This window comes from Pelecanus crispus, chromosome 1, assembly GCF_030463565.1.
Source record: "Pelecanus crispus isolate bPelCri1 chromosome 1, bPelCri1.pri, whole genome shotgun sequence".
NCBI classification, from domain to species: domain Eukaryota; kingdom Metazoa; phylum Chordata; class Aves; order Pelecaniformes; family Pelecanidae; genus Pelecanus; species Pelecanus crispus.
Window position 1 is genome coordinate 29,396,416 of NC_134643.1, and position 15,668 is coordinate 29,412,083.

At 37.1% G+C, this 15,668-nt stretch overlaps 1 protein-coding gene across 1 annotated transcript in view; it reads left to right on the top strand.

Annotated features, from left to right (window-relative positions):
• TFEC (transcription factor EC) overlaps nt 1-11,498 on the top strand; it is a 92,987-nt gene extending 81,489 nt beyond the window's left edge. The window contains exons 6-8 of the mRNA XM_075713166.1: nt 1,836-1,911; nt 10,049-10,196; nt 11,118-11,498. Of these exons, the coding sequence (XP_075569281.1) occupies nt 1,836-1,911; nt 10,049-10,196; nt 11,118-11,498 (605 nt within the window). The remainder of the gene's footprint in view (nt 1-1,835; nt 1,912-10,048; nt 10,197-11,117) is intronic.
• The last annotated feature ends 4,170 nt before the right edge of the window (nt 11,499-15,668 follow it).

The window sequence follows — 15,668 nt, forward strand, 5'->3', positions numbered from 1 at the left end:
GAGAGAGTAAGACAAGACAGTATGTCTCACCAAGGCAGAGCATTTCACAATAGGTAAAATTACCACAAGAGGTAAACAATAACACCTACGGAGTTCCCTGAGCTGGAATCACCTATGGAGGAAATAGCTGACTGCTGCACAAACCTAAGAGCCTCACACAGACAGGAAGAAAAAATACATTTATGTATTGGAGGAAGTAAGGAACTAAGTGATCTGTGTGGTGGGGCTGAGACTGAAAATTATATGCTCGTATGACCGTGAGAAAGTTGAAGTCAGCCTAGGAAGACCCACCAGGCTTCCCTCGACTGCGCATTTCTAATTTAGCTCTGCTGGGCTCTAAGGACCAGCTTTTTGTACTTTTATTCAAAGTTAGGACATGAAACTTTAAGTGCATGTCTCCATAAATGGATGAGGGGAGCATGTATCCATGTTCTAGGCTGCCCTACGTGGGTCAGCTCTGGTCTGACAAAGTATAGTGACATTAGCATATCGAGTCCAAAGCAAGGTCTTCCAAGAAGCAAGGGACAACAGAAATGGCTCAGTGCAATGCTAGTGATGTACCAAAGCTGAATCCTGTCCATTCAGTGAGGTTTGGATTGAGTCAAAGTACAACATGGAGGGAGTAGACAAAAGTGCAAGTTTGTGCCAGCAGAACATCACTGCTGGTTTCTGACAACTAGCAGTACCACAATGGGACTCCTATGGTGTTTTTCCTTCCTCCTCAAAACATTTTTTTTTCATAGAAAAAGAACTTTTTGCCATTTGTACAGGATTTCCAGCCTGTCTTTCAGTCTTGTCATAACTAGGCTACCCAGGTGATGGGTATGTACAAGAAATCCCCCAAAGCGATGAGATGTCCTTTGGCCTATCCACTAGAAAATGTGAGATTTCTGCATGTAAAAGCAGCTGGAGAAAAACTAGGGAGAAGGCAGAGGAGAATTCTCTCTAAATTAGTGAAATGGAAAGCAGGAAGGTGACAGACCCTTTGTGCAGAGAAGAGGCACACACTCCAGTCTGGATACCAGTCCAATGCTGATAAAGTGGACTGAGAGCACAGACAGGAGGAACGAATTTTATGAGACTTATCTTCTCTTTTTTCTTTCTAACTAATCTGCAAGTAAACCAAGATACCATACACAGTTTGTCTCAGGAGAAGCATAAATTTAAATACAGAAAATATTTTTTTTTTATTGTTTAAATGAGGTTTTCCTTCATTTTCTGTGTGTTTTAAAAGTTATTGTAAATACACTTGTGCTGTCCATCATTGAAGGAAACAGGTGTGCTGGGGAAGTCTTCCTGGTACACTGTCTTTCTCAGTTTCAGTGAAGGGATATGATCGCAGTTATGTCAGCTCCATGGTTTGACATGCTGATAACAGTAGATTAGGGATAACGAAGCTGTTAACCATGATCTGTAGCAGGAGTTGTGACAAAATACGAACCGCTGGATGAGTTGTCTTGTGTCCCTGTTGAAGTCATCAGAAAACTCCACTAAGCTGAAAACTCCATTGATTGGGAGGAGAGTGGAGAAAGGATACATAAACATCAGAAAGAAAAGAAGTGTTAGCTCACATTTAGGCAATATGTGACTATTTCATTCTCTAGGAGTCTAGTTGTAAATGGGAGAGAAACCTACAGGGAGGGTAAGATACAGAGATGGTACTAATCATGGAGTTTGTCCTAAGAGTAAGTCAGAGACAGGTAAGAGAACATGTTGGGACTTCTATTTGAGGAAGAAAACACTGACTGACTTGTTTTTAATTAATTAAAATGTCTTATGTTGAATTTCTCCAATAATATTTCACCATAAAAATAGTAACTGTTTCTTTTTAACAGTTGAGAGAAGAAGAAGGTATAATATTAATTACCGAATTAAGGAGCTTGGCACACTCATCCCCAAATCTAATGATCCGTGAGTTCAACAGTCTTTCCTATAATAATGTTTATAGTTTAAATACAGGGAGGGGGGGAAAGACAGTTGCATATACTGGCTATAGAATTGAGTAATGGGATACAAAATCTTCCATGCCAGGTCACTGGCTCAGATCAGGCTGTCAAAGTAACAAACCTTTGACAGATTTTTGGTGCCTGTTGGGAAAACTTATATGAAAGGCTAACAAAATGAAAGCAATTCCAGGGTGTTTAAGAGAGACTTCCACATCAGGGAAAAAAAACCCAAAAAACAAACAAAACCAAAAAGAAGAAAAAAAGAAGATAAGCCAAGCAACAGAAAGTCCAGCTCTGTGTCCCTGGGAGCAATTGTGTTGTCTTTGGAGAAGGAAGGAGTGACACTTTCAGCCCTTGCCATGGGCCCTCTAGTGGGACAAAACAAAATGAATGTTGTCACTGTCTGCCCTTTGCCTAAGAAAAAAAAAAAAAAAATCAGCTTAAGAGTCTGTAGACTGAGCATTTTTCAAAAGTCCTCCACTCAGTGCAGGGAAAACAACAGTCCTAAAATGCAAGGATAAAAATAATAATTGCTATAATTGCTATAATAATAGCATTTTTTACTAATGCATATACTTACAGTAACACAAAATGCATATTGCTTAAACTATACCCGCATTCCCTTCAAGCTTATATTTGTCATCAATATGAAAAAAGCCGCCTCGGTAGGAAAGCCTATTGCAGGATTAGCAATAACAATTCAGTGTGATATTTAATGGTGAACTTTAGCCTTAGATTTCTCCTGTCACTCAGGGAAGCCTTAAGACCATGCACTAGCATGATTGTGACTTGCATAAAATTGATTATACAGATTTTGTCTTTATCATTTGCATGTCAATACAGACCTGCAGGATACTTCAAATGAAAACATCTATTGATATTTCAGCCTTTTTTTTTTTTCCTTAGGACTAAGAAACTTTTGATTATATTAAGGATTTCTATAACAATATAAATCTGTGTGAGACTTACATAAGTACAAGGTTGGCATAACAAGCCACTTGGAGTGAAATCACCAGAGAGAAAGTTAACATACTGCATCCATTTTAGAGAATTCATGAACTCGACTCCTTCTACAGCATCCACCCAAGATTAGATAAATGGGCATGCTCTTGTTATTAATATAGAATTAGGTATCACAGCTGAGTTAAAATAAGAGGTGCTTTAAGCACCTAAATAAAGCTTTGGCCACATGTGATCTGTTGCAAACACGGACTGGTAGAAAAGTTTTAATTTTGCTGGTGCATCTTTCAGTATTCAAGACCATTTGGGCAAATAATTGAAAGATTTCTCAGAAAAACAGTGGATGGCACTGTTGGTTTGCAGCTATAAAGCAATAATGGAAGCAAGTTATACTGCAATTAGAAATGGCCATGAGGTACAAATTCCAGTTGCGATTTTTGATTGCCTACAGAGGTGTTTCAGTTACAAGTTTTGGTCTGGATTCAGGTTTATTTTGTGAATTTATTCAAAACATTAATACCTAGAGCAATCACTTAAGCTCTTAAAATGAATGATCTGGACCTGTAATTTTGCTCCAATAAGTGGATGGTGGATTTTACCCACAGATTTTGGTGGTGTTGCCTGATGAAAAATTTTCAGGCATAGATCCTGAAGACATCGCTTTTTCTTGTTTTAGTCTGCAAACCCATGACTGTGTTCAACAGTGTGAGAGCCCCAAAGTGGCTTATGTTTACAAAAGCAGGAGGTGAACTTAAGTGTCTCACGTTCTGAGGACTGCTGTCTTCAAAATGCTGGTAATCAGTACTCCTTTTGAAAATAGGCCTATTTAAAAGCTTTCAAGTTGGTGTTAAGAAAAAAGAAACATCAAAAGGTGCAGGGCGCTTTTGAAAAACTAGGTTATAACATAACTTTGCTATAGCTTGGTGCCAGGTTGAATTAATCCAAAGACGTGTAAACACTGTTTTTTTTTAAATATATGTAGGTGGAAATACATTAATTTGACCATGTTGTTTTGTTGGCTGAGCAGATCAAATTATTATTTCTTTCTGGTGTGGTCCTATGTTGTCAAATCATAACTCAGTGTCCTTACCCTCTCTCTCAGTTCTTGCTTTTTTCCTTCATAACACCTTACTGTGCCCCCAATCTGCCCTCTTCTTCTTTGAAAGAAAGAGATGTATCAACTCTTACAATACTTTATCTGTAATATTTTATCACACATAGCATTTTCACCTCATATATTGATTTTAGAAGATTCTTCTTATAGTGGGAACTTAGCTGGAAAAGGAGAAACCTTACTGATGCTTGGACTAATGACAGTGAAGCAAATCAGCCTTTGCATTGAAGAGCAAATACTACTATAAATAAGCCATTGTGGTTAGCATGCCTGTCCCAGATGGCTTGCTTCAAGAAGATTGCATTCAGACTCAGGAACAGAAAAGGACATTTTTGATGCTATTTGGAAACCTTTTATGATTTCTATTTCTTAGAAGTGGTGTGTGGGGTTTTTATTTCACTTTTGTTTTGTTAGTTATATAGTGAACTTGTTTGGCTCCTGCAGAGCTTCTGCAGGGACTTTCTTTTGACTGGCTTAAACCCCTATTCTTTCCACTTTTTTTTTTTTTTTTTTTTAATTTAATGATGAAAAGTGTGGATTACATTGCTTAAGTGAATGGGTGTTTTAAGTTCACTTCATCAGCATTAGAAAATGGAGATAAGTATAAGTTGCAAAGAACTTTGACTCTTTTGTTTAATTTTCAATGCTTTGATATCCAAGTGATAGGTGATTCAGAAATGCAAAACAGTTATACAGAATAATTCAGAAATAGAATAAAAAAAGGCCCAAAATACGCAGTCATATTTTGCTGAAAAACTCATAACCTGCCCCTTTCAATATACCTACCTTTCAATTCAGTTGCTTTGCGTTCAGCCTTTCAGAACCCAGTTTTAGGTGGTTAACAGGACTTTGTGACAGTCTGGAAATGCCTATGCAAGAACTGTTTTATGGTAGCTGGACAGGAATTGCCAGAAATATTAAGAAAAAGAAAAATATTTCCTTTAAGAATTCTGGTCATTTTACAGAACTGGGATGTTAAGAGAACCACTGAGGATTTGGGCAGAAGTAGTGGGTTGCGCTTTCTCTCTCTCTGCTCTCTGCATCTTCCTCTGCCTGGCCTTCTGTCTGCTGTCTGTGGACAGACCCACTAACAGCCAGCACGGCCACGTCTTGCAAAGGAAAAGCTTGTGTACACTCATGCTGTTATAAAATGGAAACTTGCTGCCCCTTTCAGGAGAATACACTTTGTAATTGTGCAGGTCATCAAAACAAGTACAAAGTCCTTCAAAGTACTTCTTTGAGCAAGCATAGTTTAAAGCTAATTTCTTAGAAATAGGGAAAGAAATGGTCTGCAAACATAGTTTCAACTTCGCAAATGTATTTGTTATTAGTAACTGCTCTGTGGCTGGCAAACTCTGTGACTACCATCCTTTCCCAAACTCTGTTTTTGTTAATTAGTTTTAATCTTAGATGACCAGATGCTCTCGTCCTTCCTACAGGAGTTCAACTTGTGTAAACTACTGAAGCTCCTTTGACTTCAACAAAATTACCTTAATGGAAATGAGCTGAAGATCAGTCTGATGGCTATGTTTCTTTTCTCCTAAATGAGAAACTCTCCTAGATGAGAGTTATGTGTTTTGATCTGGGCATTTGAGAGTTTTGGAGAGATTCAGCTGGTAAAGTTAGGGGGACCTAGGGTTCAGAGACATTAAACACAATGTGTTTTTATTTATTTGCTACTTTTCTATGCAAATCATGTTAAGTGTGGTAGACCTCTGTTAATTAGACTAGATAACACATGTGTAGCTTGCTAAAAATTTCAACTTATTGTACCACATGCACACACAGAGACAAAGACAGAATCCTCCATTGCAGAGGTCATTGCTGATGACCAGACCTGCAAAACTTCTTACTGCTCTCACCTGACTTGTTCCATGTGTAGAGTTTCCCATATGTTTCAGTATTTACAGGATGAAGCCTTACATACATGCTATAAAAATGAAGAATAAGGAAAAAAAAAGAAAGGAATTAATAAACAGTGAAAAAGTAAAATGAAAAAAAAGAATTACTGCCATCTCGAGAGACTAGTTGATCTATATCAAACTTCATAGGTTCAAAACAGTTATAAATGCAACTGTTTTGCCTGTTTTTATAAAGCAATTTCCAATAAAATGACTAACAACTGCCAGTGGCTGCTTAGTTTTTAAAGGTTTTCCAATGGGTTTGTAGGCCTTGTCATTTCAAATTTTATCGCTGTTATATATTGAGCAAGCACAATATATAAATCTCTAAAAAGCAAACCCCATGATTTCCTAGTGCCACTTTTATATTTTTTTGCATAACTTTATTTGCACACAATTTAGAATTCAGCATTTTTAGAGAAATAGCAGAAAACCAATAACCGATCAGAGAATTTCTGAATCCTTCTTATTCACTTGCTGTGCTTGGATTTAATATCTTCAAATGCTGAGGTGCTTTTTTCTTCCCAACATAGATGAATCTGCTTGCCTGCCTGCTAAGCAGAGCTAGATGCATTGCAGACTATTGCTGTGCAGGCAGATCCCCTGTTCTGTTTCCCGCATTTGCCTTCATCCTCACTAGTTTTATTGCTACTCTTTCAACCCTGCACATCTGCACAGAGCCTATGTTTCTCCATAGCACTGTCCTGTGACTGCTGTATGGTGCTCTGGGCTACAATGGATAGGGAGTGTCTGCGATGCAGAACCAGCACAGACATCTTCAGTATTTTCTTTTGCTCCTGGTATAAATAGAGAGGCACGGAGTGAAAGACATGTCTGCTTCTAAGGTTGCCAGCTGATCCTTTGCTGTGTTGCCTTCAGACATTAGAAGCTTTAACTTCAATATTCCTCATTTAATAAGACACCAAGCAGCATATATATATGAGTAGAGTTGTAGAAGATATGTGGGATACATGCACACACACACACACACACACATAAAATAACAGCATCTCTTAAATGATAATAGTAACCACAGCATTTTCATCCTAGATCTCCATGATAGTTTTGCCTCTCAAATTTGTAAATATTACAATAGATACCTATCCATTTGTATCTCATGCAGAAGCTGACCAGATCCATCTCTCTGGCAGTATGAATCCAGGAATTAGCTCTCCAGTGAAGATTTATTTCAACCTTTGAGAAAAAATATCATTATCATATAAGTAAAAATTCAAACTATCAAGGCAACATGAACTAAAAATAAGAAATATCACAAAGGTTGTCAATTATGTGTAACATGAATGAATTTCATCACAAAAAGATTCCAAATACAGTCATGAATATAACGCTTATTCATATGTCATTCAGAAAAATTAACAAGAAATATTTTTGTCTGAGTTTGATTTTGAATTCATAACATTTTGTAACAGACAGGAAATTGTTTGTGAAATCACTATGAAATATTTGCCAAATATGTGATATATGCATATTTTTCTCCTGCTGTTACATGTCCTAATTATTTCCATTTTGCCAGCTATGGATTAATTTCAAATTTCATAGTGCTACATTTTAATGTTCAGACCATCAGTCCAAAACTGGCTTAGTTTTGTCTTAATTACATGCTAGGAGGAGCTCCCCCGCCTTGCTTAGGCAGACTGTGTTTCTCCAGAGCTTATGCTATAGGTTTTCTTATTACTGTGGTGATTTTCAAAGTTGCCATGAAAATGTCCAGATCAGTCATTTTCACTTGATATTAAACAAAAACCTACAGTAATTCTGAGCTATATACAACACATATAGCTCATATCTGAGGTGGTAGTGGAGATTCCCAGTTTGAAATGTTGTTGTCCTCCTAGCTTTAGGTGCTCCTATTTATTTAGGAGTGCTCTGGTGTAGACAGACAGGCACCTCGCTGCCTTTGAAACTCCACTGCAATTCAGGCGTAAATAGGGACCTCTCAGTATTTTACCTAACTTTCCAAAGAGGTCTGAAGAAAACAACATTATAATGTGGTCATGGCAGTCAAAGATTTGTCCAGAAAATAAGCATCACGTGTACTAAAAATTTCCTTAAGCTTTACAGTTTGAACATAGGTATCCCACATGTGAGGAGAAAGTCCTCTACTAGCAGGGAGTCCATGGGAAGCTGGCAGGAAAATGTTCTGTCCTCCCACCTGGGCAAGAAGTACAGGGAGAGGAAGGAGAAGTCAGAGGGACTGCCAAGAGATGATTCAGCTGTGATGAAGGAGACAGGTTCTGCTCTTGGCTCCCACTCCCACCTCTGCTTTAGTCTTTTTGACCAGGGATGGTCTAAATGAGAATACATACCCACTTCAGCGAGCAGCCTCTGATGTTTTGGTGTTGTAGACAGAAGGATCTGAGACAATAATTATTTTCTCTCTGACCCCCTCTCCTTCTAATCCCAAAAGCTGTGCATTCCTGCCCCACATCACTGAGACAAGAGGAGATCCCAGTGTGCTGGAGCCCCACAGTTTGTATGCTGCCCAGAGAGGACAGAGGTGTGAATTTGAGCCCTCTCTGACCAAAAAGCTGGTTCTCCCAAATCTCTAGCAAATAATCTAAATTCTAGGATGTGTTTAAACGCTGTGATGCTTTATCACAAATAGTTTTGCATATTCTTCTGAGCACCTTTAAGGCTATCAGCTCCATAAGGTTTTATCACTGGTACAGTGCATCAGGAACGGCCAGGTGGTCTGGGTCGCCAAATCCTGTACCTGCCTGGCTTTTGCCCTATACATTCAGTAGAAAGAAAACTGCCTCAGTGGAAGTCTTAAGTCTCACCCTTAGGGGTGCTTAGTCTTGGGGTAAGAGTGCAAGGTTCCTTAGGCACTTACTCCGAGAGGCTGAATGTAAAGCATAGACACTTCTGCAATAGATCCACTCCAGATCAGTTTTACTCACCATAGGTGAACAAGTGAGTAGGAGCAAGTCTCCTTAACTAAAGCAACCAAGGAATAATGGAAAGTGATGATTGACTGGAGTATAATTTATATTTCTTTTTGACTCTATAAATGCCAATGTATCAGTATATATATTTGGAATAGGTACTAAAAAACCAAAAAAAACCCCGCACCTAAGGCAGTTACTTGTCACTCCCAACGTCAGATTCTTGTTGGTTTAAATAGGTTTTTACTTCTTAGGTTGCTTTATAGGAGCAGAACCTCTGCTAATCTTCTGCTTGGTCTAAGCCATCAAACCCTTCTGTCTGTATATTCAATGCAGTGGGCCCATCCTGTGTCATAAAATACTGAACTTTATTAGAAATTAAACATTTTCAACAAATCATTCTTGTTCCAAGGCCTCCAAGTCCTTACATAAAGGAATACATGGAAAGTTGATAAAGGGGTACATGAAAGGCCTTGAACAGATGTATTTGAACAAGTGTATTATTGTTAATAAGACTGCTTGTAAGCTGGAAGTTAAACCATGATTTCCTGAATGATGGACAGGTTTGAACTTATTTTTTTGCAAGGCTTTTATTTTGAGTTAGGGTCTGTATGTAGCTGTGGATTTTAACTTGGTTTGTATTGTTTCAAGATTTTTGAATGTTTTTTTTGTCATTGCATAGCCATTATGGTTACCAAAATGTGATTTGTCTGGTCTATCATCAGTGAGGAGTGGCATTCAGCACAGACCATTTTTTTCTCAACAAGCATAAAAGCAACCTCATTAGTAAGTCAGGTAAAAGGAGTAGTATATTCAAAATGATCTTTAAAAATTTAGGCTTAAGTCCTCAGTAATGTATATTTCCTAGTTCATTAATGCAGAAATACTGCACATAGATTTTAATCTTAGAGTTAATAATAAAAGCAATTTTCACTAAAAATATAAAAACTGTAATGGTAGAATCATGATATTGCATTTAGCTCTCCCACAAAAAGTCACTTTATTACTTTCTTTTGACACTTATTTTCATTCTGGGATTAATTTTACTATATAAGGGCTTCTTAACTATTCTATTAAAATTTCCATTCAGAAGCAATAATATCTAAGAGTGAATAATAGTCATGTAAATCATTATTTCATATTAATGTAAAAGATTTTGTAAGTTCTTATGAATTCTGCTGACATGCACAATTGTGAAAAGGTTATCTCTACATTCTGCAGTGATATGCGCTGGAACAAAGGAACTATTTTAAAAGCATCAGTGGAGTACATCAAGTGGCTACAAAAAGAACAACAGAGAGCCAGAGAATTAGAACACAGGCAGAAGAAATTAGAGCATGCTAACAGAAGACTTCTACTCCGAATTCAGGTTTGTATAAGAGCATCTCCATGAACTACAAAGCTTTCTCAGTACTTATCCCTCATCAAATTTTATTAATCTACATCATTTTTTTCCCAAATGTCATTTATTAAAAATGAATTGACTTTCCCTATTTATTTCTGTGTATATTCGGGAGGGGGTATTTTTTAGATTTCTAGGAAATTCCTTTGATAATTAAACCTTCTGTAAAGGAATACATGGAAAGTTAAAGTATTTGTGCAAACAGTTTCCTTATGTATGCATTAGAGCCAGAGAAAGACAAAAAAGGAAGCAAAAAAAGTATATCCCTGAAGTCAAAAATCAATACTGGACACAAAATTCCCTTCAGTATTTTCAATTGCCCTTTGTAGCTATTTCACACGTTACACTTCCTTGGGGGTAGTGTGCCAAGTTATATCTGCTTGTGACATGAAACAGCAGAATATGGCCCTGCATGGCCTGAAATGCAAGATTTGAATGTAGACACATATGGAAATGAGAGATAGATAGACAGACAGACATAAAAATCAATCCTCTTATATATGGTGATTTACACATATATCTGTATATCATAAGCATCATCAAGTAAAGTATCTTCTGTTTCCCTGGATAGCAGTGGATAACGAACTAGAAAGTTGCAATATTTTTCTGTACCTTTATTGAGTTCAGTACGCAATGGTTTTGGAGTGAATGTCCTACCTCATGTTCCCGTACGAGAGTTGCTTAACAAAAGGAGGGGAAATAAAAAGAAAAACACTCAAGTGGAAAATTTTCATAATTAACAATTTCATATTTTAAAACATAGTCTCACAACTGGACAAAAGGTATAGTTAATTTGCAAGTATGATCTATATACTTGCTGCAATAGTTCTGAAGACACATTTTTTTCTTTTAAAGTAATTTTCTAATTGGTTTTGTTTGAAATGCTAGGAACTAGAGATCCAGGCACGTGCACATGGCCTTCCAGTCATGTCTTCACTCAGCGCTGTCGATTTAGCTGCCCAGGTCATCAAGCAACAGTCTTATCCAGAGGAGAACTCTGTAGACTACTCTCAACAAATTCCTCTGGCACATGGACCAAATTCTGATGTTTGTGATGGATCTACAGCCTTTTCTGATCCACTTTCACACTTCACAGATCTGTCCTTCAGCGCAGCTTTAAAAGAAGAGCAACGGCTAGAGGAAATTTTACTGGACGACACGGTGTCACCATTTGGAACAGACCCACTCTTGTCCTCCACGTCCCCAGCCGCATCGAAAGGAAGCAGCAGGAGAAGCAGCTTTAGCACAGATGATGGAGATGATTTATAAAAGCAGAAAGAGCTCCATACTTCTCTAAACCACTTGCTAAAAGACTAAGTTGAACGTAAGCACGGTGTTTGTGCTTATTTTAAATATGAATAAGGAGAGCCGCTGTGAAGATAAGTTACTACATGACAAGGGTTTAAATCAGCACTTACTTCACAGAAAAATGAGATGGATGTGAACTCATATCACTATGCCCCAAATTCACATCCTGTGTTCACAGTTGACATTTGCACAAATCTTTCTTCGCTGGGATGTTTTTACTATGGTTTCATGACTTTTTACAGCACTATGAAAATGGTTACCACGAAAGGAATACCCATGTTACAAAAGTGTATTCAAACTCTCTCTTCAGTCTGCATTCACTATTCTCTGCTATAAACATGATTTTTAGTAATTTTTTAATTTCTCTTTTTTACGTAACTAAAAATTCTACAAAACATGAAGCAACAAGGAACTATTTAAGCTGGGAACTATAAAGATGTTACAGGTTTTAAAATCTGAAAAAAACAGATGGTAATGTTTTCGCACAAGTGAAGTGAGCATGAAATTTAAACTGTGTAGACTTCTCTTTAAAAGGAGAAAATCCATTAAGCTTTTCATGGAATTCCATTTTTTAAAAATTTCATTTGTAGAAAAAGAACAAACTTAATATATGTCTTAATGACACAGAAGAAAAATGGAAACTAACGTAATGACAGAGACTCAAACGACTCAGACAGAAAAAGATACGACATTTCAGCAGAAAGACTGTATGGATGTACAAGACAACAAAGATACTCCATGATACAATTAGCACAATTTAAAACAAGCACTACCTGTAACAGTGCTAAGTCAGCTGCTTATTCCAAGAATATTCAAACTGTGTCCTTTTTTGTGTGGAAGAGATCAGAATTCAGAGACACGACAGTGTGCTTCCAGACAACGCTTTCGGTGTCCTTTGACAGCACAGAAAGGTTTTTCCAAAGGGACTCTACTTTATCCATATGCATGCCTTTGATCCATTTGGAAATGGAGGGAAATGACAAGATTCCCACTGCATACACTTGAAACAAAGAGAATTTAATTTCAAATTTGGCTTTAGATTCACTACAGAAAAGCTGAAAAGGAAGACTTTTCAAACCGAAGGGGACATTCAGAAGTGCTGATGTGATGCACTGCTTCTCATAACTAGCTTGCTAGGAGGTGGCATTCAGAAAACATGTTTCGATGACTCAGTAAAGGCTTGGCAGTTAGAGGGCAGGTAGAAGGCATGTCATTTCTATACATAGTGAAATTCTGGAGAGTGATATGTGTTCCTGGAGGACATTAAGTGCATTCATTCTAACTGTAATATTAATACACGGGAAAATAAACTGGCACAGGTTCTTCATAGCTCTTCCTCAACCAGAGCCAAAAGATTACATTAGGGAGTTCTCTAATGATTCAAAATATCTTTCAAAAGTGTTTATTAATTTTGCTGTCACTAAGCCTGCCTCACGCCCCAGAATTGTCACAGGATTGGAAATATTAAGAAGAGATTAAAATGGATTGTTTGCATTAACATTTTAAATGTATTTAAACATATTATCCAAGAACAGAGCAATTGTTTCTTCCTATTGCCTCTTCTGTTATTGGTGCCCGGGTTCTCCTCACAGTCCTTGTGAGGTTTGTGTTCCTTCAGGGCTATAGCCCATTCCTAACCAACCCAGATAGTGCACGATAGTTTCTTAATTGGAAAGCTAGGAGTGGGATAATAAATTACATCCGGATGGCTATGAAGGATGATAGAGTATCCAATTTCACAAGAATATTTATGTTTTTAGGAAACTCAAGGATTTTTATGAGCCTATGCAAACTGCTTGGGTGTAAGCCGAACAGAGCAGAACTGATCTTGTTGCATATGTGCGGGGTCCCAGCCAGCCCAGCACACACCTGACCATCAGAAGAGGTTAAGATATGCTTCTACTGCATGGTTAAAACTAATAACAACAACAAACAGTCTTCTGGTCATTTTCTTTTTTTTTTTTTTTTTTTTTTTAGCTTGGAAGAAAGGAATGGAAAGACAAATGAGTGTTACCCAAAGGTAACTGAACATAGAACTGATCAGTATTTTAACTGGAGTGCTTCTATAAATTAAGCTCATTAGAATAGGAACCACTTTGTCATAGTTTTGCCAAAGACTAGCTAATATTGACATTTGAATACAAAATATGATGAATTAAAAGTAACATTTATGCCCACATTATATTTAGCATAGGATGTGTATTGTCCATTTCAGCTGATGAAAGGAGGGGACACCTGGTTGATATCAAATGCCATTTGTCCTTGTACTGCAGTTTCTAATACATTAGTTTTAAATACACCAGTGTGGATTGCTCATAATGGAGAAAAAGAAATTAAATATGAATGTATTACATGATTTTCCCATTGAACTTTTACATGGGAGTTAGACCATACTTCTGAACTATATTGTCTTTAAATAACATCCTGAATTTCATCACTTTTATAAGCACTGTTCTAAAAAAACATTATAGTGTATCCATTAAATTTTTTAAAGTTGATTTTCATTCTTCTGACAATTGCTTCAGTCTGAAGCACCGGATATTTTTTTCTCTTCCTGAATGAGAAACTTAGCAGAAGATAGTGAATGCTTCTTTTGCAATATACCATGTTGCATCTATCATTAAACATATTCAAGCTCTCTTCATCCACACAAAATCCCCAGCCGCCTTGCCCAAAACACTAAATGTATCCATACCTGTAGGTGTGTATTCTGGCAATGTTGTTTCACTACCATTACATTTTTTTCTAGTAGGAAGTCATCATCATTAATATTTTAGCTAATAACTATGACCTGTGTTACAGCATCACCCTTGAAATTGATACAGGGTGCAAGAAATAGTAATCTAGGACATGCTGGGGATAAACAGGTGGTACTGAAGGCATTTAGGAGATGTGTGTGCTGGTAGCCATATCCCAGACTTTCTGGAGGAAGCACCCCCTCTCCCTCTCCAGGTTTGATGAGGCTGCTGTGAAGCTGAGAGGACTGCTAGAGCAAAGCAGAGCATGGTCCTACCAGCTTGCACAGAGGAAAGGGATTTCGTGACTACAGGGGCAAATCCTGACATCCTTCCTCAGGCAGAATGTCTCTGCTGTCCACGCACGTTTTATTGGACTGAAACGTGGTGCAAGCAAAATACACTTTTTAGTTGTTTCCTACAGAGGTCTGTTTAATGAAATCTCATGAAAGAGATGCATAATATGTCTGTGACTCTGGGCCTAGGAAAGAATTTAAAGACTTACAGAGTTTGACCTCAAGCAGGGCAAGGGGTGAGGGGACCTGGCTATTTTTGTCAAAATGTATTAAATGAGGAGTTCTTGCTTGTTTTCAGTAGCAGCTGTTCAAAGCTGGTGGACATATTCCTACAGAATACACAGAACAGAGGACTGATAATTACACAGAAGGAAAGGGAGTTGAAATATTAACATCCTGTTTAATTCATGAAATGGATATAGATACTATACTAAGAACAGAAACCTAAATTATTTCATTGTGCATAGCGTGGATAGTTTGAAAAGCTACAGAAAATGCAAACAGTTTTAACAAACAGGAACACAGTTGCTTTATATAGTAAAATAACTAAATATAATTCAGTCATTTAATCTTAATAAGAACATTGTTATTATAATACCTTTTGACTTTAATAGGGCTGTATATATGAATGGAGGATGTAAAATTATTGTAATTTAAAATTATGTTAAGTCTCTTAGATAAGTAAAGGCATTTACATTACTATTATGAGACTGTAGAATATTTTTATAATAATTGCTATTTTTCATTGTTAACCGTATAGTATCTTGTTTTCTAAGTCAATGTATGCAGACAGAATGTACTTTATTATGCACTGTACATGCAATCTTTTTAAAATTACATTTTATACATGCTGGTATTTTATGTTTATTATCTGAATACAATTAAAGGACTGAAATTAAAACATCTCTTTATATGTCCCTTGTGAAACTTCACTATCTGGTCCCTCAAAGAATGCCATCACAAGACAATATAATAACATCCGCTAAGAACATCTGAGATGCCTAACAGACAAAACACTTCACAACTGCTAAACATTTAGTCCATTATGATACATCATGATCCAGTAGCCTCCCATTAATAAAAATAATTGATACATTCTT